The following is a 26,465-nucleotide window of genomic DNA, read 5'->3' on the forward strand; positions in this document are numbered from 1 at the left end:
AAAAGAAAAGAAAAGAAAAGAAAAGAAAAGAAAAGAAAAGAAAAGAAAAGAAAAGAAAAGAAAAGAAAACCCAACAAAAGTAACAGTAATTCAAAATGATGAGACACATACAGGGGGAAAGGCCATGAGCAAGTCCACAACGACAATCTGGGTGTGCTGGTATCTGGTCCCTTCTCAGCAGAAGCCCCCAAAATGCTGCTCCAGTGAACTCGCAGTCCCCGTAGTGCTCTACCTGACAGCGGATCATGACGTGGGTCACTTTGGACTTGCCATCATTGCTCTCCCCTTTGTCGTCACCAGTGCGGACGGAGAGAACGAAGTCTCCAGGGTGGCTCTGGCTCTCTCGGACGAGAAAACTGCCATGCTTACCCTTTTCCGTTAGCAGTTTCTCTGCTTCCTTTCCAGACAAGTGACCATGGAACCACCTGTGGGTTTGAAAAGTAAACAAGCGGAGTTCGGCTGTTGTGGGCAGTATTTCTTCATGTAGCATGCTCAGTCAGCTCTCCTCAACACAGGTTCCTGACAGACAACTTCCCCCAGGGGGCAGAGGGTCTGACCAGAAGAATCTACATCCCAAAAAAGATATGTTATAAATGACAACTACAGTTGGTTTTTCTTTTCTTTTTTAAGATTTATTTATTATGTATACAGTGTTCTGCCTGCACGTACACCTGCTGGTCAGAAAAGGAAACCCATGGTTGTGAGCCACCATGTGGTTGCTGGGAATTGAACCCAGGCTCTCTAAAAGAGCAGCCAGTGCACTTAACCTCTAAGCCATCTCTCCAGCCCCCATTGCTCTTTTTTGAGATGGTCTCACTGTGTGACCCAGGATCACTGTGTAGATCCTCCTGCCTCAGGCTCCTGAGAGCTGGGATTCTAGGCACTGCCACCACACCTAGGCTCCACTAAATCTTTTAAAGAAGCTCAGATTCATTAGAAAAAAATATCTGCCAGAAAAATGGTGGTACATACCTTTAATCCCAGCACTCTGGAGGCAGAGAAGGTGGATCTCTGTGAGTTCAAGGCTAGCCTGGTCTACAGAGTTAGTTCCAGGACAGCCAGGGCTACACAGAGAAACCCTGTCTCAAAAACAAACAAAAACCAATATTCTCAATGCTTCCTATTTACTTTTAAATCTTCCATCTCTTAAAAATACAAGTTGAGGCCAGGCAGTGGTGGCCCACAACTTTAATCCCAGCAGTTGGGAGGCAAGCAGGCAGATCAGTGAATCAAGGCCAGTCTGGTCAACAGGTGAGTTCCGGGACAGCCAAGGCTACACAGAAAAAACTTGTCTCAAAAAAGCAAGCAAACAAAAAATACAATTTGCCTTTTTCACATTTTCAAATTTTTCATGTTTTTCAAGATGCCAGGGTTTTTTTGTTTTTGTTTTTTGGGGTGTTTTTGTTCATTTGGTTGGTTGGTTCATGCTTAACCCTAAAAGGGTCTAAAAGAGTTACAGGCCTGGTTGTGGTAGCACAAGCCTATAATTCATGTGTACTAGTTAGTTTTATGTCAGCTTCATAGACGCTACAGTCATTTGGGAAGAGAGAACCTCAGGTGAGAAACTGTCCCTACTAGACTTGTCTGTGGGCAAGGCTACCGTGCATTTTCTTAATTGATGATTGATGGGAGAGGGGCCCATCTCATTTTTGGCAATGTCATCCTTTGGTTAGTAGTCCTGAGTAAGGTAAGAAAGCAGGCCGAGTAAACCAATGGGGCAGGCCAGTACATAACAGCCTTTCCTGGCCTCTGCATCAGCTCCTGCTTCTAGGTTCCTGCCATGAGTTCCTGTCCTGATAAATTATAAGCTGTAAAATGAAATAAGCCCTTTCCTTCCCAAATTGCTTTTGGTCATGATTTTATCACAGCAATAGAAACCCTGACGGAGACAGCATAGACTGGGGAGTAGAGGCAGAAGATGAGGGGCACAAGGTCATCTTCAGTTACACATCCATCTGGAGGCCAACCCAGCCTGCATGAGACCTGGACTCAAGCAAATAAACAAGTGATGAAAGAGACTAAATCATCATGAATCTGCTCATCTTGGCACTAGAAAAAAAAAAAAAATGATCTGTTATAAATTAATTCAAAGCATTTCAGATTTTTCTCTATTTCCAACCAAATCTTAAATGTCTTTCAATCTGCTGTCTAATCTTCAAGGTACACTAGGTTATCCAGTCCAGCTTTAATGGTATGTATGTTTTGGAACACAGACAGAGGTTTCCCTAACAGTTTGAGTCCTCACAGGCAGAGAGAACAATGCCCACAGGGGACCCAGAAATCTATACTTTAACTAGTGTGCTAGAGAATCTTGCTACAGGCTGTCCAGGGCCATCAAATGGCAAACTCTGAGACAACACAGCTCTTAAGTTGCCACAGAAACATCTTGACAGACATCTAGACAGAAATATAGGAAAGATAATATATCTTTACCCAGAATCTGCAGTGTGAGCAGAGGAGAATGCAGAAGCCAATATCAGGGTATATAAAGTAAACACAAGTTCTCAACCCCAAACAGATGGGAAGAGCGTCACACATTCTCACAGAAAGGCCATTCTCACAGAAACGGACATGCTCACACACTTTAGAGATAATACAAAAAGGCAGAGGAAAAACTAGTCCTTCTGTGCTCTGCTTTTCCACTTCCGGGCTTAGCCTGACCTCTGTCGGTAATGCTGCTAAATAACTGCTCAGAGCCACTGTGGAGCACTACCATTTCAGCATTTCTAGTATCATGTTTTCTCTCCTGACTCTCAAAGCTCATCAGCTGTTGACAAAACTTCCAATTAAAGCACATACTAAGTCTACACGAGGAAGATGTGAGAGCCCTGCAAAATCTGTGCAAGGAACACTGGAGGCAGCTGCTGCAGGAGAAGGGCATTCTGTGACTACTCTGATCCTGTCATTCTTACTTAATAACACCATAAGGCTGGGGAAGCAGCTCAGTGTGTGGAGTGCCTCCCTAGCATGCACCAGGCCTGTGCTCAATCTACAGCACCATACAAGCCAGGCATGGTGAGCATGTCTGCAGGCCCAGCACCCAGGAGGTAAAGGCAAGAAGATCAGGGGTTCAGCCATCCTCAAGTACACCAGGAGTCCCAGGCCACCCAGGGCTATGTTAAACCCCATCACAAACAAAACAAACCACGTTTTAAAATGACAGCATGAGGAGCAAACACCAGACCCAGCCTCTGGATCTATACACCCCACAAACCAGGTTTACAACATGAAGCCTGGAGTGCAGATCTGCGTCACCTAGATGCCACTGACCTTTCAGAGGTAGGGTCTGCACAGTTCAGTGGGTACTTGAGCTCAATAACATCTCCATTCTTCTCTTTCAGCTGCCCGTGATGCTCCATGTAATACTGGACCAGTTCAGCCAAGGTGGCAAACTTTTCCCCGCCATACAGGTCATAGTAGTCTCCTGTGTTCTGAATCTTGATGTGGGTAACGGCTCCATTTCTTCTAAAATAGTCCATTGGGGGAAGGGTGTCAAACAGCAATAGTTGGAAAAGATCTCACATTCAGAGAAGATTTCACCCAAGCACTGAAACAAACCCAGAGAAAAGATTCACCCCACCCCTGAAACTGGAGGTCAACTTACCCCAGCTGACCTATAGCAGCCCACTGTGTCTGCACCTATGCTCTGTGGAGCTTCTGTTTGAATGGCTGACCTATTTTATGGTATAGGTTAAGTGACAAGAATTACTGTCCTTAATAATTAAGGACACACAATTAAAGTTAAGATGAAACACCCACTCACCTTGTCATCCAGCAAATCCACTGCCTTTTACTGAAAGGCAATACAGTTGAATAGGTACCAAAAAGATTTTCAAAAATACACAAGTAAAAAATGGAAATCCAAAATATTTACCACAAAAATGTATCAACAGCCTGGTACCTTGGAAGCTGTGGCAGGAAGACACTGGGCTACACTGAGCAAGACCATTATTTAAAATAAATAATAAATTTTAAAGGCTTGCTTTTAAATCTATACTACCTAAAGAGCACGGTGCTGCACACCTATAGTCCCAGCTCTTGGGAGGCTGCAGCAGAAGCATCAGAAGTTTCAGGTCTGTGCTTGCTTCAGCAGCACATATACTAAAAAAATTGGAATGATACAGAAATTTAAGGTCAGCCTTCGCTGTACAGAGATCATGTCTCAAAAACACAAAACAAAACAAAATACCCAACAACAAAACCAACAGGGCCCAGTGAGATGGGTAAAGGAGATTACCAGCAAACTTGACATGACAACCTGAGTTCAACCCCCGGGACACACACGGTGGAAGGAGAGAAATGACTCCCAAAGCTGCCCTCTGACCTACCCATTCATGCCTTGACACTTGCACACATACACCAAATAAATAAATGTAAAAAATATATTTTTTTAATTAACACATTAAAATTTTAAATGTTTAAAAAAAAAGTCTGAGAATGGTGAGCTGGCTCAGCAAGAAAGCCTGACAACCTAGTCACTGGCAGCCACGGAAACTATGGCAATACGAGGGAACTGACAAGCACACCCATCACGCACAACAATGAACAAGTATTTTCAAGACCTGATGAGCAACAGAGAAGTCTAATATGCACTCCCTGCAGGCAATACTGTCCAGTCATCTGACATCTCTTTACATAAGGGTCAGAATGTGGTTCTAGAGACGCCCTTATTCTCAGAGACAAATGTCACAGTCCCTGCAACTTTCTTCCAAAGGATTTAAGAAGCCCATATGTTTGAGTGTGCCTTTAATCCTACCACAGAGGCAAGTAGATCTCTGTGAATTCAAGGCCACCCTTGTCTATATATTAAGTTCCAGGATAGCCATGGCTACCTAGTAGGCTCTTGTGTCATACACAAAAACACACATATACATAAATGAAAAGATGATCTCTAAGTCTCAGTGGGATTCTAAATAAATTCTCAAGGACATGATTTACTCATCTCTTTACATGAAAAGTAATGTCTATAAAATCAAATCCATACACTTCAGTTTGAACATGGGCATATAGGAAAATGTCATTGAGAAAATTCTCCCATATCTGCATTGTGAGAATGCACTACACTGTCCACAGGATTTAAAACAAACCAAAACTGCCCAATGTCCATCAGTAAAAGAATGGAGAAGCAAGTATGTTGGCATCATCTGACCACCAAGTAGCCATTACAATGAACAGCTAGACGTCCCAACAGGCAACTCAAATAGCACTTCAATGGATACACGAATTACAGTACTCTTAATGCACTGGAAACACAAGAGCTTGCTAGACAGTCAAGTATGCAACACATCAAGAGGATCCATGCCAACCTCTGGACATTGGCTTCCTCTGGGAAATGGAGGAGGGAAAAAGGACTGGGCAGGGGACTAAAGGGAACCACAGCTTCCTCAGAGGTTTTTGATCTTGACAAAGGAAAATGAGGTGAAGAGCCTACAAAGCCAGTTCTCCATGACAAACCCAAAGCAGAAAAGAAAAACCCAGAAAGCAGGTCAGAGGTAAGAAACCAGGACTAAGCCCTGAAAGCTCTGGTTACCTCTCTCTGCCCAAGGTATGCCCAGTCACCACTGTGAGCACAACACCCGCAGTCCTTCCCACTACTTCTCAAGGCTACAACTCTGAGAGACCATAAAAGGCATGGGAACAGGGGCTGTAGAGATGGCTCATCCATTGGGAGCACAGGCTGCTTCCTGAGGACCTGGGTTCAGTTCCCAGCACCCACATGGTGACTTACAAGCATCTGTAACTCCAGTTCCAGGAGATATGATGCCCTCTTCTAGCCTGTGAGGGCACCAAACACACAGCACAGGGTACACATACACACACACAAGCAGAACATTCATACACATAAAATAAAATCTTAAAAAAGGCAGCGGTGGCACATGCCTTTAATCCAAGTTCTCAGGAGGCAGAGGTAGGTGGATCTCTGTGATGCCAGCCCGGTCTACCAAGCAAGTTCCAGGACTGCCAGAGAAACCCTGTCTCAAAAAACAAAATTAAAATAAAATAAGCGTAAGAGTAGGCCAGTGCCCTGACTGGCTCCACAGTGCCTCACACAGGCCTCCAAACTCTGGGGAAGGAGTACGGCAGCAATGTGACCTCACCCTTCTCTGGAAACACCCTGAGTGTCTCTCTTTACCTTCCAACTTACCTAACGGACAGAGTGAAGTCTCCAGGGTTACTCTTACTGGGCCGTGCTAAAAAACTGCCGTCAACTCCTCTGGTCAGCAGGAGATTCTCTGCCTCCACACCAGTGATGTTGGGGTGAAACCACCTTGAAGGAGGAAAAAGGACATTGAGAACCAGAGCACAGATGAGTGTTCTCACACCACCGTGGTGGGGCTTTTGAGCAGTGGCTGACAGCACGCTTCCAGGCTAGTCCTTGCCCTTTCCTGGATGGGATATTGGGGTCCTGCACCCTCAGGCACAGGAGGTGAGAAAGGAGCATGGCCAGGGGGCCTGGGCTGTTTGTCTGTCCCAAATGATCATCCACATGGTCAAGAAAATAGTCTGCATACCAAGAAACCAGACCAACACAAATAAACTACTTCATGACTAAGGACAGGGACTGAGGCTCACAAGAGCCAGGTTCTCATTGCTAGCGAGGGAGAGGAAAGAAGCAGAATACTTTCAGGGTACCAGAATGCAAAGGGAGACACCTGTGTAAACTCAGCTTTCTAATATATATATAGGAATAAATACACAGATATACAAACAGAACAAGTTATTTCCAGAAACTGCCTCCCCACAAAATACTTGTCCCAAAACCAAAACAAAATAAACAAAAACTGATAAACATCCTCGTAGAAAAATTTAACAGCATCTTTTTTTTCTTTCTTTTGAAACAGATGTCACTATGTACCCAGGGCTAGCCTGGAACTTGGGACTCTCCCTCTTCCAGCCCCTAGAGTAAGATCACAGGCACACACCATGTCCACAGCAGACACTATCTTCCTCAGCTGGCAGTGTCACCTGTTACAGATAGCAAGCTGTATGTACATGATGCTGAAAACTGAACCCTCAGCCTCACACACACACACACACAAGCTCTCTACAGACCATTGAACCAGCCACAGCCCCTGTCCCTCTGACCTTTGAGACTTGGCATCGTTGGGGATTTTAATAAGACAAACATGCTTTCATTTGTGGCAGTTCAGGTAAGCAGGAAGTAGGTAGGTCTAGTGGTGTAAGATTATACCTCTGCTACTCAGATCCCAAGTTCAAGGCTTCTAAGTGAGTTCAAAGCCAGCCTGAGCAACACAGTGAGACTCTGTCCAAAAGAACATGTAGAAGGAGCTTGGGTAGTAGATCAGTGGTAATGCATATATGTATTGTACCAGTATGAATCAGTGGTCATGCAGGTATGTACTGTATCAGTACGTATTAATGGTAATGCATGTATGTATTGTATCCGTATGTATCAGTGGTAGTGCATGGTAGTGCCATGCTTGCACAGGCCCCTGAGAACAATCCCGAATACCACAAGGAAAAGGAGGAGATGGCTGAGCATGGTGGCACAAGCCACTAACCCAACGCTTGGAAGTCAGGTGGATCTCTCTGAGTTCCAGGCCAGCAAGGGTGTCATAGTGTGACCCTGTCTCAAGAAGAAAAATAAAGAGAGCAAGGAGGAAAGGAAGAGACAAGACTTGAAGCACGGCTTTCTTTAGACATTCAGTTGAATTAGTTAGAAGTAACTACAGTCAGGGCTGGGAGGTGGCTCAACAGGAAGAGATGCTTGCCACCAAGCCTGAGGATCAGACCCACAGGGGGACCAAGACTCCTGAAGACTGTCCTTTGGGCCCCACACATACATACAAGTAAGTACTTTTAATTGGGTTTCAGAGTCTTAAGCAGCCTGTGCATGTACTTCTCCACGTTCATGCAAGGTAAGAATGTGTGCACATGTGCTGGACATGCTTCCTCCATGTCACCTGCGAGAAACTGAGCACTGCACACTCAGGTGGGAGCCCAACTTTGTAACCTAAAATCTCCCTGTAGGAGCACATTCTTTTTCATGAGTATACAATATTCTACCATACAAATGTGCCACCACAATCAACCCTTTGACATACAAGGTCTATGCAGTTGCTTGTGGTTACTCCTATCAGTGCTCAGGAGGCGGAGACAGGTGAAGCTCTGAGACAGAGGCCAGCCTAGGCAACAAAGCAAGACTCTCTCAGAGAACCAAAAGGACAACCAAGCATGGTAGTGCACACGTACAATCACAGCATTCACGAGGCAGGATAGAAAAATGCAGCCTTGTCTACATAGCAAGTGCCAAGCTAGCCAGGGCTACAATGCCACATCTCACCTCCTAAAGAGAGGGAGGGAGAGAGAGAAGAAAGGAGAAAGAAGGAGGCTGGCCCCATGATAATGCTACACTCATCTTTGGACACGTTCATGTACATAAGTTAGATTCTTAGAAATTAAAACATCCAGTATGATGACTCAAGGAAAAGTGCTTGTTTGCCATTCAAGCCTGGCACTCCAAGTTTGAGCCCCAGAACCCACGTAAAGCTCTGCAAAACCACCCTCTGATCTCCATGCGAACCATGGCATGGAGATGCTCCTCTGCACAGTAATAATAAAAAATTTATCAATCAAATGCTTTAATCTATATAAGTAATTGTTCAGTTTTGTTTTGTCTTGAGACAGGGTTGTACTAACGCCAGGCAACACTGAACTCAAAGATCCCCCTATCTCCAAGAGCACAGCACATGTGACTGGGCCCTGCTTTAAGGAATTCTTTTGTGTGAGGACATGTGTGGTACTGGACTGAACAAGCCTGGCATGTGCTCAACACTGAGCTGTATCCCTAGCCCCTACCTTCTATGGTGACAAAAACTGCCAACTACGCTGAAAAGGCAGACCCTCCACGTGAAACTCCATCCATCTCTTTTTCCAACACTGCATAAATTATCAAGCTGTCTGTGCCTCTGACCAGTGGAAAGTAGTTCTACCTCAATTTGCATCTCTGACACCTTTTCATGTTTCCAGCCTGCCAATTTCCTTCCTGAGCTGTCAGCTTCTCTTACAATTCTGTGTCTGTCTTTTTTTTTTTTTTTTTTTTTTTTTTTTTTTTTTTTTGAGACAGGGCCTCAGGCAAGCTCCGAACTCTATATATAGCTGCAGATGACCTTGAATCTTGAACCTCTGTCCTCACCCCGAGTGCTGGGACTTTTCTCCCCTTTTGAAGTTTTTTCTTTCTAATGTGTAGGAGCTTGTGATATAACCAGGAATTAATCCTTAGCGACAAGAGTGGCAGGTATCTCCTTGCTTTTGTCCCTTCTTCTTTGGCTATTTTTTCCTACAGAAGTTCCTCCTGATGAGTTAGATTTGCCAGATTTCCCATTGTGGGTTCTAACTTTCCTGCCATGCTTAGAGTTGAACCTGAGTGAGTGCTGTCATGCAATGGAAGTGAGTTAATGTAAGGACAGTATTGTGCACAGGCCAGATCAGAAACTCCACATGGAAAGCAAACACTGGTTTTAGTGAAAAGAAAACACTCACAGGCCAGCAAGATGACTCAGTTGGTAAAGGCTCTTGCCCTCACAACTGACCATCCCCAGAACCCACATAGTGAAAAGAGAAAACAGACTCCCACAAGTTGTCCTCAGACTTTCACAAGTGTGTCCTGGCACCCATGTGCCCTCCTCCAAACACACACACACACAAATAAGTAAATAAATAAGGCCAGTGAGACAGCTCAGGGGTTAAAGCACTACTGCCAATCCTGGCAATCAAAGTTAGACTCCTGGAACCAACATGGTACAGGGAGAGAGCCATCTCTTGAATGCGGTCTTCTAACCACACCCAGGGACAGACAAACACACTCCCTTTCTCTCATTCATAAAATAAGAAAGCAAAATTTTAAAGTAAATAAAAGTAATAAAAATTTTTAATAAAAAATTTAAAAGAAAACACAGTAAAGTCACAGGTATTAATGGGGTCCTACTGCCTTTTGTGCTCTGGTAACATCTATCATGTCCCTGTCCTGTGTGGCCTCTGAGCATGCTTTTCCTCTGCAGCTCCAGTCAGATACCCTTTTCAATGAGCCCCGAACTTCCCCTGGGTGATACATGGCTCAGTGCCTAGTCCAGATCTCCACAGCTGCCACACTCAAGGCTGAACTGGGAACTCCATGAGGCGGGGAACTAAAGATGTGTCTACTTCTTTTTGATGGACTCCAAACTCCTGCAAAGGCCTACTTAGCAACGTGATCCTAGCTAAGGGCTAGCACACAGCAAGGTATTCCCAAGTCAGAACCTCATTTTGTAGCCTAGAAGGCCCTGTAACCCCAGTCTTCCTGTCTCAGTCTCCTCAGTGCTAGAAGTGCAATACTCAATGGAGCCAGTGGTTCTACCTGATGGCAGAGAATGGATATTGATTCTAATACATGCAGCTGACAAAGCAAGGTCCCATCTACAGGCTCCTGCAGAAACCAGAATTTGAACACTCAGCCAGGTGTGGTGGCAAAGTTGGGATGTGAAGATCAGGAGGAATTCAAAGCCAACCTCAGCTACATAAAATATCTAAGGCCAGGTTGGGCAACATGAGATCCTTTCTCAAAACACAGATTTAGAAAGTGACTATCTAAGGACTCAGCCTAAGCTAAAAGCTTGTTCCAAAGCCTCTCTCACTAAGAATATCAAATTTCCACATTTTCATTAGCATCGCTGGTAGAGAGACCGATTCTTTGCTGCTGCTGCACCAGCATCCTAACAGCACCAGACCCAGTTTTGTCCCAAGCCCAGCTTTGTAAAGCGGTATATATACAATATATATACAATACAAATTTAAAACAACAGGGCCAAGGTTCTTTCCACACAACAAGCAGCTGAAATGGACCGCATGGTGAAAAGCACCAGACAGCCGCCCTGGCAAAGCAAAGTTCCTCCAACATAACTGGGAAGGTCTACCTTGCTCACAGAACAGGAAAGACCCGAGTCGTAACAGCTCTCCAAAGGTCAATACAGATATAGGAGATAAACTTCACTTTTGACCTTGAACTATGAAAAGTAAGCCATTATTTCTACTAAGCACATTTAATAATAAAAAAATTACGTATTTTAGAATTCCCTTCCGTAAAGCCAAGAAAAACATGTAGTTTAAAAATACGCATTTTCATTTAACATAAGTTGTGTTTTTATAAACATAAAATATACAAAATAAGGCTGAAATGCTGGATTATCCTTCTGGGTCTAAACACTCAGGAAAGAAAGGAGAGGAAAGAATGCAGTTCTGGAGTTTGAGTTGTTTTTGTTTGGAGGACTAGTTTATTTGTTTATTATTTTTATTTTATGTATGGGGTCTTTTGCCTGCAGTGCCCAGAGAAACCAGACAAGGATGTCGATCACCTGGGGCTGGAATTACAGACAGTTGTTAACCACCAATGCATGCTGGGATTTGGGAATCCAACTGCTCTTCAAGAGCAGCAAATGCTCTTAACCACTAAGCTGGCTCTCCTGGCACCAGATTTTCTCAAGGTGCAATTTAACTGGTAAAGACATATTTCAATGTGTATAAAAGCAGTAATAATTGCATGGGTTGCTTATTCCCAAACAGCTAAGGCTACACAGCATCAAAAAAAAAAAAAAAAAAAAAAAAGTACAGTTGAAGCTGAGCACGTGACACATTCCTGTAATCCCAGCTATTAGGAGGCTGAGGCAAGAGGACTGCAAGTTCAAGACCAGCCTAAGCTACATAAAGTTAAAGGTCAGCCTGGGCAACATAAACAGGCCAAGGCCAGCCTGGGCTTCATAAACTGTTCCAGGCCAGCCTGAGAAACATGGTGAGATCCTGTCTCCAATTAAAATTTGGAGCCAGGCTAGAGAGATGGCTCAGCAGTTAAGAACACTGGCCATTCTTCCAAGGAACCAGGTTCAATTCCCAACACCCACATGGTAGCTCACAATTGTCTGTAACTCTAGTTCCAGGGGAATCTTACACCTTCACACAAACATACATGTAGGCAGAACAAAAATGAATATGAAATAAAAATAAATAATGGGGTTTTTTTGTTTTGTTTGTTTGTTGTTTTTTGTTTGTTTGTTTGTGAGACAGGGTTTCTCTGTGTAGCCTTGGCTGTCCTGAACTCACTTTTGTAGACTGGGCTGGCCTTGAACTCACAGCAATCTACCTGCCTCTGCCTCCCAGAGAGCTGGGATAACAGGCGTGTGACACCACACCCAGCTATAAACAAATTATTTTAAAAAAATAAAATAAAATAAAATTTGGAGCCAACATAACTGCATGTAACACTAGTCCCAAGAGATCCAATGCCCTCTTCTGGCTTCCTCAGAGATACAACAGTACATAGACACACAGACAGACAGATCACCCATACACACAAAAATAAATAAAATTTTGTAAAGCTTACTAAAATTTGGAGCCAAGCATGGCTGTGAGCTCCTCTAAACCTAGCTCTCAGAAGGCAAAGATGGAAATGCCCATAGCTTGAGTTAGGTTGGGCCACAGAGAGATGCTGTTCTCAGAACATATACACATACAGGCCAATGAAAACTATTTTCACAAAGGTTTGTGGAAGGGCCAGAGAGACAGCTCCATAGTTAGAGCACTTGCTGGAGTTCAGTTCTCTGCACCCACATCAGGCAGCTCACAGCCATCTGTCACTCCAATTCCAGGAGAACCAATGTCCTCTTCTGGCCTCCCAAGGCACCTGTACAAATGTGTACACACCTATACATAGAACACATACACATAAACAAAAAGTTTTAAATATTTCAAAGGAATGAGGTACATAAGTGGTAGAAAGCTTGCTTAAATATTGAGCAACAGACTAAACAGGACAAAAAGAAAAGTGAAAATATGTTCTTAAGTATTTTTAGCAATAGAGTTATGAGCTATGGAACTTACCCTGAATGTTCAGAAAATTATTACAAAATACTTTATATCTGTAGATATGCACACACAGAGGGAGACAGAAAGAGAAGAAATGATAAAACAAAATGAGATTAAAACATTAATACTAGCGAGGACTGGAGAGAGGGCTCAGCCATTAAACATGTGTGCTGCTCTTACAGAGAACTGGGTTCAGTTCCCAGCAGCCACAGCAGGCAGCAGGTGGCTCACAACTGGCTCTCACTTTAACTCCGGGGAACTCATCATATCTGGCCTCTGTAGACACCTGTGCTCACATTCACAATACACACACATAACTAAAAAAAAAAAAAAAAAAAAAAAAAAACTTTAAGCTCACAATTAAATTCTAAAAAAAAAAATACATTTTAAAAACTTCTACATTATAATATAAACTATAACTTTTAAGTTATTTTATTTTATTCATTTATTTGCTGTTCGTTTTTCGAGGCAGGGTTTCTCTGTATAGCCTTGGCTGTTCTAGACTTGCTTTGTAGACCAGGATAGCCTTGAACTCACAGAGATCTGCCTGCCTCTGCCTCCCTGAATGCCGGATCACAGGCATGCGCCACTGTGCCCGGCTTAGATTTGTATATTTTTAAAACACTATAAAAATAACTTTTTTTGAGGCCAGCCTAGTCTACAAAGTGAGTTCCAGGACAGCCAGGGCTACACAATTAGATCCCATCTTGCAAAAAAAAAAAAAAAAAAAAAAAAAAAAAAAAAGGTGTTTTGTTGTTGTTGTTTTGTTGTGTTTTTTAATTTCTTAAGACACGGTCTCACTATGTAACTCAGGCTGGTCTCCAACTGGCAATCTTCCTGCCTCAGCCTCTAAACTGCTAGTATTACAGTAAGCAACCACATGCAGCCTGAAAGCAAATTTAAGCATTAGTCTGCTACTTATTTCTAACTCAGGACTGTGTAGGTCCTCACCCTAGCCATCTGTCTCCTCTCTTCCCCAGGCATCCACTAGGGTCACAGAAGTAGGAGTGGGAGGCACCTCAGGTGAGGTCCAGTAAACATCCCTTTACTTCTCAGCAGTACCAGAAGCAGGTGATAAGGCAGGTGGCCCTTTCCTTACCCTTCTATTAAATAAACTGCAGTATTTCATTTACATCTTATAATTATGCTCACCCTGTTATTAAGAGTGAGCAGATGAGAGTGCTGTCTTCAGGGAAACTATAGGAACCAGTATTTAGTGCAGAGGCCCAACAGAGGCAACGTTTAATAAGCATTAGTTTCCCGTTGTAGTTACTGTGGATGTCCTGAGGGACAGAGCTTTCATGGGTAATTATGATCGTTTCCCACAAGCCGTTTAGTGTGTCATTTCAGTTCCACTGTCTTTCCAGACACTTCGCTTCTGTGTGGCTCCGGGGCTGTCCCTATGGTATTTCAAATAGATCTTTACTAATCGAAGTTTCCATGCTATAAGCCATCCTCTTGAGCCTGAATATACATTCAACCCCACTCTTAGCTAATTTTTCAAAAAGCATTTCTGATGACCAAAGCCTTTTCCTCAAATATTCTGATAATAAAATAGTTCTGTGGTCGGCAGCACGCTGACTAGTGAGAAGCAGTGTGGATGAAACCAGCTGCTGAGAATTTGGTTGGAAAGATGGAGAAAGCAGACGGATTAAAAAGAATGTGTATTGCCAGGACTGGCCTCCAGGACTGTATGCAGGTAAAAAGTTTTTGGTTTATTTTTAGTATCTGATTTATTATTACTATTAGTAGTAGTAGTATCTGATTTATTATGTGTGCATGAGTGTAGCTGCATGCCACAGTGTACTATGGAAGTCAGAGGGCAACTCTGAGAGTCAATGTTCTCCTTCACAGAGGGAGGCAGGACTGTATTCACTAAGGCAGGCATGTGCAGCCAGTGCCTTCTTCAAGGCCCAGCACTTGTTTTCTGTTCTGGGGGACTGTTTCTGTTTTTGTTGTTATTGTTTTGTTTTGAAGCAGGATTTCATGTAGCCCAAGGTAGGCAGTCTCAAACCCCTGATCCACCTGCCTCTACCACCCAAGTGCTGTGATTATAAGCCTGGACCACCCAAGACTCTAGCTCAAGTACTTCAAGCATTAGGTACTGAAACAAACAAACAAAAGTCTCCAACAGCTCTCCCTCCCACCTTGTACCTAAGCAGAATTTACCACAGTAGGGACTAGCCCACAACCAGCCACACCAGCACTGCCATGGAGCTGTGTCTAAGAAAAGCACACTGAATGACTCCATTTGAGTTCATCAATGAAGTAAATGACACTTGGTGACCATGAAGACACTCAAGGGCAGCTGGGGTGTGATGCGCATGCACACAGCATCCTCAGCAGAAGTACTTATGAAAAGGAGTCTCAAGCCAGCATCTGAATTTACTAGCTTTAGAACCTGCTACCCAGAAGCCCTCCTCTGGGAAGGCTTGAAGAAATAAAAGGCATAATCCTGCAAGAGTTACACCCAAGCCAGGTGGAAGCCAGCTCTCAGGACCATAATTTCAAGGCCAGTTCTGCTACACAGCAAGTCTCGGAGGCCAGCCGGGGTAACAGGAGACCCTGTCTCAAAACACTGAACAAAAACCTGGCATGAGAGTACAAGTCTATAAGCCCAGCATATACAAGGTGGAGACAGGTAAATGAGAAGTTCAAGGTCATCCACAGTTACAGGGAGGCTGGGGCCAGCTTAAGCCATATGAGACTATGCCTCAAAAATTTTAAAAATACAAAGTTTTTAAGTAAACAAATCAAAACTATTTAAAGAGACGTCAGAGAGAATCTAAATCCTGTATTTAAATCCAGGCATATAGGTCAGTGGTAGAGCATTTGTCTAATACGAAGAGGTCCAAGATTCAATCCTCAGTACTGCACTAATTAATTAATTAAAACCTCTGCTGTTTGTAGCTAGGAACTTGTGTCAAGAGAAGAGAAAAAGAATTTTTTTTTCTTTGAGATGAGGTCTAAGTGGTCCTGGTTGTCCTGAGCTTGCCTTTACCTCCCAGTGCTGGGATTAAAGCTCTGCGCCACCACACAACAATAATAAAATTTAATAAAACAAACGCTGATGAAACATGACAGTGCTGACATTTGCTCTCTGAGTGTTTCCTGCCCCCAGGGACACAGGATGAAAAGCTGCAGTGAAGAAGGGATCAAAGTTGGAGGTCCATAGCCTCCTTCCAGGTACTTGCAGCAAATATCCTACCCTGTCTTACCCTTCTCACCTCTGGTCCCAAGAAAAATCACATGTTTGCAGGGGGAGCACTACAGCTTGGTACTCTGTGCAGACAAGAACAGTCCTCTTCCCTAATTCTGTGTGCGTGAATGCAGGAAAGGCTAAGTCACGAAAAAAGGTAGTCATTAGTGGGGGAGCAATCTAAGCAAGACATAAAAAAAAAAAAGTCATGACAGCAGCTCTTCTGGGGTAGCAGATGCTCTGTCCAAATTCACTGTCTTCTGGCGTCTCACTGGTCAGCATCTCCACGCTGATGACAAGGCAATAAAAAATAAAAGAAAATGGACTCCAGAAGCCTTTTTCCACAGAGTGTTTCACCCACTTCAAAGCCTCGCTCTGTCTGATCTCGCTGAACCCCCTCCTTCGAGCCTGCCTTCCCAGGAGCCAGAAAGATATTTTTAAACAGATCAACTGATGCCACTCCCCATCACATCCTTCTATGGTTTTTCACTGCTCTGAGGTACACATGACACTGAAGACCTTAGCAGTTCCCCCTAAGGCTGGGAGTGTAGTTCAGTGGCAGAGCTGAGGCTGAGCATGCATGAAGCCCTAGGATCCATCCCCAGCACAAGAAAGAAAAAAAAAATAAAAATAAAGATTTCTGTATGGTCTAATCCCTACCCCACATGTAACCCCGAGTCCCACAGGCCCTGCACATGCTACCTCCTGCTCACCAAACACCCCGAGAACTTCCCCCAACTCAGCACTTTTATAGCACTGTTTCCACTAGAACACTCAGTTCCGAGCATAGAAACTGGTAATCCTACCAAGTTCAGTGAGCCAGGAATAGAGTATGCCTGCAATCACAACACTCGGGAGGCTGAAGCAGGAGGATCCTGAAACCTAGTAAGAGTGGGTTCTGAGAGACCCTGTCTCTAAATAAATAAGACAAGCATCGTGGCACGCATCTAAACTCCCAGCACTACAGAGGTACAGGCAGGAGGCTCATGAGTTCAAAGACATCCTCAGCTTACAAGAGACCCATCAATGAACAAGTAAACTCCTCAGTGAATGGACAGATGTTTCATTATGTGGGCTGATGCAATAAGAAGGACTTCTTGCCGGTAGTGAGGTGGCACACAACTTTGATCCCAGCACTCAGGGAGACAGACAGAAGTGTATCTGTGTGAGTTCAAGGCCAGCCTGGTCTGTATGTCTATAGAGTGATTCCAGGACAGCCAGGGCTACACACAGAGAAAACCTGTCTTTAAAAAAAAAAAAAAAAGACTTATTATTACATTTGTTTCTGATTTTTTTTCTTTAAGTCTTCCTATACCCAGGCTGGCCTCAGTTTCACAGCAATCCTCCTACCTCAGGTTAACGCAGACTCTGTAGATTTGAGGGTGCAGGCTGGTGACAGTATTTGCCTAGGATGCTAAGGTTCTTCGTCCAAGCCCAGCACTACAAACACTAAGGTAGAGTGTGGTGGCACATGTCTGTAATACCAGCACTCAAGTTTCTAAGGCAGAATGGTTCTAAGTTTGAGACCAGCCTGAGCTGCATAGAGACACCCTTTCTCTAAACTAATTAATTAAAACAGACTATGTATAGACAGTAAAGGGCAAATTTGGCTCTGGAAGGCCTTGTCCTCCCTATTTCTCTCTGCCTTGCTTAAAAAAAAAAAAAATTGGACTATATTCTCAAAGCTAGGGACCAACACATATTCCCTTATTTGGCCACTTCCTCCTCCTGAGGCTGACTACCAAGGTCCAGCCATCAAAGTACTGTCGTCCAGCAATCAAAAGACCCCTTTGCCTTACCCAATTAACAGGCCCAATTAAATTTAAAGACCTCATACTTGGGGTTTCCCCTTTTACCTTTATAAACTGCCTATGGGTCACCTCTGTCTCCTCTCTATTCAGAGGCAGTCCCCTGGGACAAATACTCCTGCCCCCTTTCTTGCTCCCTTCCCCTTCTCTGTCTTCCTCTATCTCCTGTCTTTGTTTTATTCTCTACCCTCTCTCTCTCTCTGGGGCAAATAAATATCCTTTGTTCTGAGAACTTGGTCTTGGGGGTCCTGAGCCAATACCGATCTCTTACAAATAAACATACATATTACCTAGGTACATATAAGCATACACAACTAACTGCACATGTGTGTACATCACAACATATTCAAACAAATGTATTCTACATGGAACATCACACACTGATCAACTGCAGATCTCAACTTGGTATTAGTTTTATCCAACTCATCTGGTGCTGGTAAAGAAATCAAGTCTCCATAAACTTAATGCTCTCTGCAAAGATGCACAATCCGCAGCCCCTTTCCAAGTACCACAACAGATTTGCTAAACACACACAACACTCCCAAAGACATGACAATGAACTGAACTGCAATCCAGAACATCTGAACCCACTTAAGAGGTCTCAAGCCCTGGTACAACCCAAAACATCCCTGATACCTGCCAAACAGCAGTGTTTGCCCTTCCCCTAAAAATGTCAGCCTGAGATGGCCAGTGCTGCATATGTCTCCTAAAGCAATCAGTGCCCGATTGTTCTGTAGCTGCCTAACTATGTCCACCAGGGCCTGCTGGTGACAATGACAAACATGAGTTGGCTCTGCCTTTCCAAGATCATGTGCGTCTCCTAACAGTGTGCACATTGAGCATGATCAAGAATGGAAAGCAACCGGTCCAGCCCGTGCCCTTGGACAACTCCAGCCCAAACCTTGGCCCTTTGTGGGGCCACAACATGAAAAGAGACAGTGAGATGCACTGGACAGGCACAGGGACTGCTGGTTTTCAGCAGCACAAGTTTACTTACTCCCCCGGGAGATAACTAATGCGCTGCCAGAGAGCACCTTGGACAAAATGTACTTGACCTGCCCTGACAAACCAGAACTCTCCAGTCGGATGACAGCTCAACATTCCACCTTCAGCCCAACTCATAGCACGTATCTTTTGGAGGAACAAAAGTAGACTGAAGGAAGACTTGAGAAGACAGGCAATTCTGGCAGCTGGGTGAGGGCACCGTAGGGCATGAAGCAGTTTTAACATCTAAATTAATTATTCTCTCAGAGGGATTCCCCAGGACCAGTCAAGTAATTATTCCGTGCCTTAGTTTCCTTATCTTCAAGGTAGAGAAGCCAACAAGCTAAATATGCCAACATGCTGGTTACTGAATGCTCACAGAAATGTAAAGCCTGCATATACTAACCAAAACAAACTAGTTTAGGACAAGAGATGGTAGCACACACTTTAAATCCCAGCACTCATGAGGTAGAGGCAGGAGGATCTGTCAGCCTGTTCTGCACAGCAAGTTCTAGGCTACCCAGTGTGTCATAGTGAGACCCCATCTCAAAATAAAAAAAAAATTTAAAAAAAAGTTTACTGTGATAATTAAGTAAAACAAACATCAATATGGTGCTTGTCATTCAAGTGTCAGTTCCTATAATCACTTCCTCAAAAAGAGCTTCCCTGAATCTCCATCAAAACTCAGTGTGTTCTCAGATCCTCAGGCCAACAAGATGGCTCAATGTGTAAATGCACTTGCCTGACAACCCGAGTTCCATCCCTAGAATGCAACTGTTTTATGACTTCCACATGTGAGTACATACCCTCAGCGCTCTCGCTCTCGCTCGCTCTCTCTCTTTCTCTCTCTCACACACACACACACACACACACACACACACACACACACACAAGACACTTTTTTTTAAAAGAGTCAATAAACGAGATCATGGGGTTGGGAAACTACTCAGCAGTTAAGAACATTTGCTGCTCTTGCAGAAGCCCCAAGTTTGGTTCCCAGCGTTCATGTGAGGCAACTTAAAACCACCTTTAACTACAAGTCCAAGTGTTGTTCAACAATGGATCAGGTTCCACCTGTAAAGAGAGGCTCCCCAACAGCAGTGCTGGGGCAACTGGACAGCCACACGAAAGAGCTAGCTGGTGCCCACACTTGACATAATAATAAATTACTGGCTTTTGTGGGAGGGAGGCATGCATATGCCGCACATGCGTGCAAAACCACCATACATGCAAAACCACCATACATGCAGAATTAAAGTAAACCTTTAAAAAAAATCAGAACTGTAATAACATATCATTCCACAAAAATGGCCCAGATTAAAAGGACACTGTACCAAGTTTGGCAAAGACATGAACAAGCTGTATGCATCTCTCACAGAGTATGGCTGGAAAGCAAACACTGAAAGCACTTTTGCAAACAGGCTGCAAGTGTCTGTAAATAGTAGTAAACTCGACAATTTGACTTGTAGATAGCTACTGAAGAGAGATGAAACCATGCTGATGCCTTTGCAAGAACAGTCAGAACATCACATGTGAGTGACAAATTCTGGAAACAGCCAAAGGTCCGTCAAAAGGGTAAATAAGGAAGCAGCCCTACAGTGGACCAACTACGCACAACTACGCTGCACAACTACGCAGTAACAAGCAATGCACTCTCAGACACACAATATGGGATGGGGCTCAGAATACATATGTTAGGCCAGGGTGTAGCAGCACTGTTAACAAGCCTGACAACCTGAGGTCAATCCCTAGAACCTGTGTGGTAAAGAGGGCCAATTTCCACATGTTGTCCTCTGACATACAAATGTATGCCACGGCATGGACTCACACACAATGAATAAATACATGCTAAGAAAGGAAGGAAGAGAGGAAGGAAGGAAGGCAGGAAGGAAGGACCGGGCTTTCAAAATAAAAAAATCAGGACTCTTCCTTCAAAAAGAGTCCATATTTGTCTAGTGGCATTAACATAAAATTCTAAGAAGTGGAAACTAATGATGTTGACAGAGCAGTGGTTGAAAGAGAACAAGAGGACTGGGAAGAGTGAGCAGAGGAAACCTCACCAGGAGTGGTGGATATGTTCATTATCTTTGACTGTGGTGATGGTCTCCCAAGGGTACACAGAAGTCAAGATTTATCAAATTGTACACTGAATTAGATGTAACTTAATAAAGCTGATTTTAAAACTAAATAAAACAAGCCCCTATAGTGAACCAGCGCGTAATGCCAGCACTTAGGAGGTTAAGGCAAAGAGAATATAAGCTGGAGGCTAACCCGGGCAACACAGTAAGAGACCCTGTCTTAGTCCATCAACCTCATTCCATAAAAATACACAATGGCCACTTTCTGTGCGTTGGGTTCCATAACGTGAGTCTTCAGGAAGCACTGCCTTCTCTGTAACAGGTGCACGAAGTACCAGGGCTGAAGAAAAGAGACAACTCTATTCTAAACTGTCATCCCAACCCCTTGCTGCTGAAGCTGTGCCCACACTGCCCTGCATCTCCATTAAGAAGCTAGACAAAGTAGGGTCCGTTACTCCTCAGCCAGCTCCCCACCCCAGTGCTGGCTTTTTGTCTCCTAAAACAGCAAATCCTCACTAGTCTGGCAAAGCAGACAAAAGGGACAAAGGGCTCAATGACTATTTGAAAGATTAAAGAATGGACAACTGTTTTATTTAAAAGCTCCCTGAAGAATTGGAACATTTGAGGCTATACACTGTTCTGTTGAAATGGAGTGAGGTATTACCCGGATCTGCAAGCACATGCCAAGAGACCTGTCCAAGTCACTCATTTCCTACAAGTTCTCAATTCCTTTGTTTTTCTTCATTTTTGGTTCCTGAACCATGAAGGAATACCACTCAGGTGTATTTCTGAGGAGTTAATATTTTGAAAGGACTCTTGTTCGAGTACATGCCAACAGCTTGAAACCATTTTTTCAAATGTCTCAGTTGATGGCCATAAAACTGAAGCGTCATGGAAAAGAATAGACAATGGGACGTGTGTGTGAGTGCTCTAGGAGAGGTACAAAACAGCACCATCCTTATTTAAAAACCAGAGGTCACACTAGTGTTTAGCAACAAAATTATAGCTTACAAATAATTAGCGACAGTTACAGAACAATAATGGCAGCATGGTAATTAACTTCGAGATTCTGTCTCCACCACTTAGAAGACTAACACGACAATGTACTTAATTCTGAAAACTCAATTTGCTCATCATGTTTAGCCGGGAGACCACCACTGACCTCATATTACAGCGGTACTAAAACGTGTTAAACTGGCTTCCAGTAAGAGCAAATTCAATGTCAGCAACTGTGTCTTGTTACCCTGAAGTTTCAAAGGAGCCCATTAACTCGCTAATCTTCCTCCTGACCTTAGCTTCAAACCGTGTCCTGTCAGGAGCACATTACTTGGGAGCCTCAATTTTCACACCCGTAAAACGGGAACGCACTCGGAGGGAAGAATTCCACGACTAGATAAGGTTCCCTTCCCTCCCACCTTTCAAAGCGAAGATCACAGCGGGGAGGGTACACTCCCAGCCGCTGCAGACAGCGTCAGTTTTCCCAATTCTGGCACTTGGGGGCGAGGACGCAGGCACCTGAAAGGGTCCTGCGTGAAGGCCCCGCGGTGGCCCAGGCGCCTCCCCGAGCGCGCGGGGTTATTTCGGAATCCCCGGGAGGCGACGCTCATGAGGCAATGGGTCAGGAATGCGGCGGCCAGTCGGGCCGCGGGTGTCTCCACGGGCGTCCCGGGCCGCGGGAGCAGGAACTCGGGGCGGCAGGAAATGAATGGGGGACCGGGGACGGGGCGGTGGGGCGGCGGGGCCGCCGGACAGACGGGGAGACTGGGGGTACTCCCAAGCGGCCGCGCAGTGCCGAGGCGGCAGGGACCCAGGCCGCGGCCGGGCCCCTGCGGGCGGCTCACCTCCGCGATGTCATGTTCCTCCCGCCTCCGGCTCCGCACGGACCCGCTGCTCGCTCAGGCTCCGCGGGGCGCCGTCACATGGGGGAGGCCGAGCGAGGCCCCACTCGGGAGCCGACACCAGTGCGGGCAGAGCCGGCCGGCCGCGCGCACAACCCTGGCCAGGCCTGGATCCCGGACACTGCGCGGCCGCCCCGCCGCCCGGCTCGCTCCGCCTTCTCCCCCGCCCCTTGCCAGCGGCGCCGGCGTGACGTCATCACGCGCGCTGCCGCCGCCGCCACCACCACTTCCTGCTTCCGCTTTGGCAGGCCCTGAGCAATGCACGGCGTCTTCCTCTTCTGAACCCGAATGGTCACACATCTGTGGACGTGGGAGATTCCTCTTCTAAACTGTGATGTGTGGGATGCCGCACATCTGTGCTAGTATACCGTACGCGCGTCCAGTGCCGGCGCAAACGTGAAAAGAAACAAACACATAAGCATGGATGGGGAGGCGGCTCTGGGGTCAGTAGCGATCGCTGCCCTTGAGGAGGACCCGAGTTCGGTTTCCAACATCTATATGGGGCGACCCAGAACCTCCTGTAACTTCAGCTCTAGGGGATCCGCCGTACTTAGCGGGCACTGCAGTCACGCGCACAAAGCCATACATAGAATGTAATGTTTTCTGATTTATTTTGCCGAAAAAGGTGGCCAAAGCCTTTAACCCAGCACTATGGAGGCAGAGGCAGGTGGCTCACTCTGAGTAGTTCGAGGCCAGCCAGGTCTGTATAGTGAGTTCCAGAGCAGCTGTGTAGAGAGACCCTGTCAAAAAAAAAAAAAAAAATAGTACTTCTTGATATTTTTAATCTTAGTGTGTTAGTGGTTAATGTGTTAGTGGCTTGCATGTAAGTATGTGCTCTGTGTGTGTGCCTAGTGCCCGCGTCAGAAGAGAGCAACAGCCCCTGGAACTGGAGTTACAGGCAGTTGTGAGCTTCCATGAGGGTGCTGGGAAGTGGGAACCACACTCAAGACCTCTGCAAAAATAGTGTTCTTAACTGAGCCATCTCTCCAGCCTCTCCTGTTAATTTTGTTTTGTTTGTTTTTAAGAAACAACCTATGCACAATGGCCATAGCTTTTACAGTTTGAAATAAAATTAGCGCAAACTTCTTCCTTTTTGCAGTTTCACCCGTATGGGATTAGCAATCCTGGCAAACAATTTTTTTTTTCTAATTTAAGGAATTTGACCTTTTCACTTAAAAGAAGGACTTCATAACTGCCTTTTCAAATGTCCAAATTGTTAGTAGCAGTACAACACAATATAGGAGGAGGGAGACTTTGTTAGATAAATGAGGTTTTCTTGAATAGCTGCATCTTAACGAAGGGTGAAAGTATAAAACTGAGTAATTAGAAGCTGAACAAATGGATAAGCAGACAAGAAAGCTAGCTGCTTCTGCAGAGGACCAGAATTCAATTCCTAGCACCCACTTGGCGGTTCACAGCTGTCTTAACTTTGGCTCCAAGGGATCAGACGCCCTCTTCTGGCCCAATGAGCACCTGCATGCACCTGCATGCATGAAACACACAAATAAAAATTAAAAAATAATCATTGATGAATTATTTCCGGAACTTTCAAATTAATAGCTTCAGAAGCAGTTGGCTGTGTATAACAGGGAAAACAAAACTGGAAAAATAGGAGGAGCTAACAGCATGATCTTTTTTTGTTATTTTATTTTTATTTTTTTGAGACAGGGTTTCTCTGAGTAGCCCTAGAACTCCCTCTGTAGACCAGGTTGACCTCAAACTCAGAGATTCACCTGCCTCCACCTCCTGAGTACTGGAATTAAAGGCATGTTCCACCATGCCTGTCTACAATCGTTTCTTTCATTTCACTTATTATTATTAACTAGGGGGATGGGCATCTGGGCATGTATGTGCCTCAGCATGTGTATGTGTAGCTCAGAGAACACTTTCCTGAGAGTCGATTCCAGAGATATAACTCAGATCAACAGTTCTGTGCTGAAAGCACCTTTATCTATTGAGCCATCTTGCTGCCCCTGTATGACCATTTTAAGTAGTAGTTAGCATAGGCTTCACTGAAATTCCAGTTGGACACTTGTCTGTAAAGGAACAATCTGCGGGGATAATTTAGAAGAAATCAATTCAAACAAAGACACAGGCTACTGTAAAAGAAACTTTTATTTTTCTGTTCCAATTGTCCTCTCGGAGGTTTATCACCTCTGTCTACTAACGTAGGCCTTGATGCTTCTAGCCTCCTTACAATCTAAGCTAGACGTAAAATGTTTTCAGCCTCTGTGGCTTACTGCTTGATAGGCTCACCCTCATTTTTACTGAGCTCTGGGCTGGCTAGTTCAACTCAGCTGTTCTGGCTCAAACTCCTCTCCCAGATGACTTATTCAATCTGGCTTCTCTCCCAGCCCATGAATTGCTCTGCTTGGCCTCAAACTAACTCCAGCAATCTGCTCTAATCTCCTGGATCCTCCTCATCCTCTGGCTCATTCTATCTTCACCTAAGTCTAGCTTGTTCTTTCTCTGCAACCTGTCTCTCTATTACTGTCCCAATAAAATTGCCTCCTCTCTCTCATGCTCTGTGATGCCCCCTTAAGTAGCTTCCCTTTCCTCTCTCTTCTCATAAGAGCTGGCGTATCTTATTCTGTCAAATCTTTCACTTTTTTCTGCCACTCAATTAGACAACACCTTCAAACATGGGTACTTCTTTCTACAAACTAACTGTACCTTTATTGCTTGGGATTAAAGGCATGTACCACCATGCCTGGACCTAAGCTTTTCTTTACCTGAAACTTGCTCTGAACCAGGCTGTCCTTGAACTCATACCTGCTTGCCTCTATCTCCTGGATTAAAAGCATGTTTGTATTTCAGCTGGATCACACAGACCTAGAAGGTATTTGGATGTGATCTTTTGCCAGAGCAACAATGTTCTGAATTAAAGTTCCTGTGCAGGCTACTGCAAAGATCCTGAGACAAAGGTTGTCTCCTGTACTTGGATACAATGGAAAGGTCTCTGTGTAAATGGAAAAGACAGTGAAGGAACCCAAGGAGCTGAGTTTAGGAAAAGGGAGAGCCACACATAGTAGCAAACACCTTTAATCCCAGCATTCAGGAGGCAGAGGCAGATAGATTTCTGAGAGTTCAAGGCCAGCCTGATCTATATAGTGAATTCCAGGACAGTCGGAGCTATGTAGAGAGACCCTGTCTCAAAAATAAAAAAAATAAAAATAAAAAGTGGGTGGAGGTAGATATTGAGGTAAGGTAGAGAGACTGAGAATATAGCCAATGGTAGAATATTTGCCTTCCATGTATGAGACCTTAAATCCAATATCCACTATTTTAAAATAAAGGGAATGCCCAGGCATGGCAGAAAAGCCTTTAATCCCAGCACTCAGGAAAGGAGGCAGAGGCAAGAGGATCTCTGTGAGTTCAAGGCCTGCTTGGTCTATCTAAAGAAAGAGTTCTAAGCAGCCAGTACTACATAGAAAGACCTTGTCTTAAAAGATAGAAAGAGCTCAGAGTGTTGGCACACACCTTTAATTCCAGAACTCAGAGGGCAGGAAGATCTCTGTGAGTTCAAGGCCAGCCTGGTCTACCAAGTGAGTCCAAGACAGCCAGAGCCTTTACACACAGAAACCCTGTCTGTATAGATAGATAGATAGATAGATAGATAGATAGATAGATAGATAGATAGATA

General features: G+C 44.5%; 1 protein-coding gene across 2 annotated transcripts in view; it reads right to left on the minus strand.

Moving 5' to 3' along the window:
- Positions 1–22,966, minus strand: part of Ptpn11 (protein tyrosine phosphatase non-receptor type 11) — a 58,334-nt gene extending 35,368 nt beyond the window's left edge. For both annotated transcript variants that reach the window (XM_055605828.1, XM_055605827.1), the window contains exons 1-4: positions 22,766–22,966; positions 6,146–6,268; positions 3,271–3,465; positions 233–425 (exon numbers count right to left, since the gene is read on the minus strand). In XM_055605828.1, the coding sequence (XP_055461803.1) occupies positions 233–425; positions 3,271–3,465; positions 6,146–6,268; positions 22,766–22,779 (525 nt within the window). In that variant the 5' untranslated portion in view covers positions 22,780–22,966. The remainder of the gene's footprint in view (positions 1–232; positions 426–3,270; positions 3,466–6,145; positions 6,269–22,765) is intronic.
- Between the last annotated feature and the right edge of the window lie 3,499 nt (positions 22,967–26,465).

Source organism: Psammomys obesus, unplaced genomic scaffold (genome assembly GCF_907164565.1).
Source record: "Psammomys obesus unplaced genomic scaffold, mPsaObe1.curated_primary_1811, whole genome shotgun sequence".
NCBI classification, from domain to species: domain Eukaryota; kingdom Metazoa; phylum Chordata; class Mammalia; order Rodentia; family Muridae; genus Psammomys; species Psammomys obesus.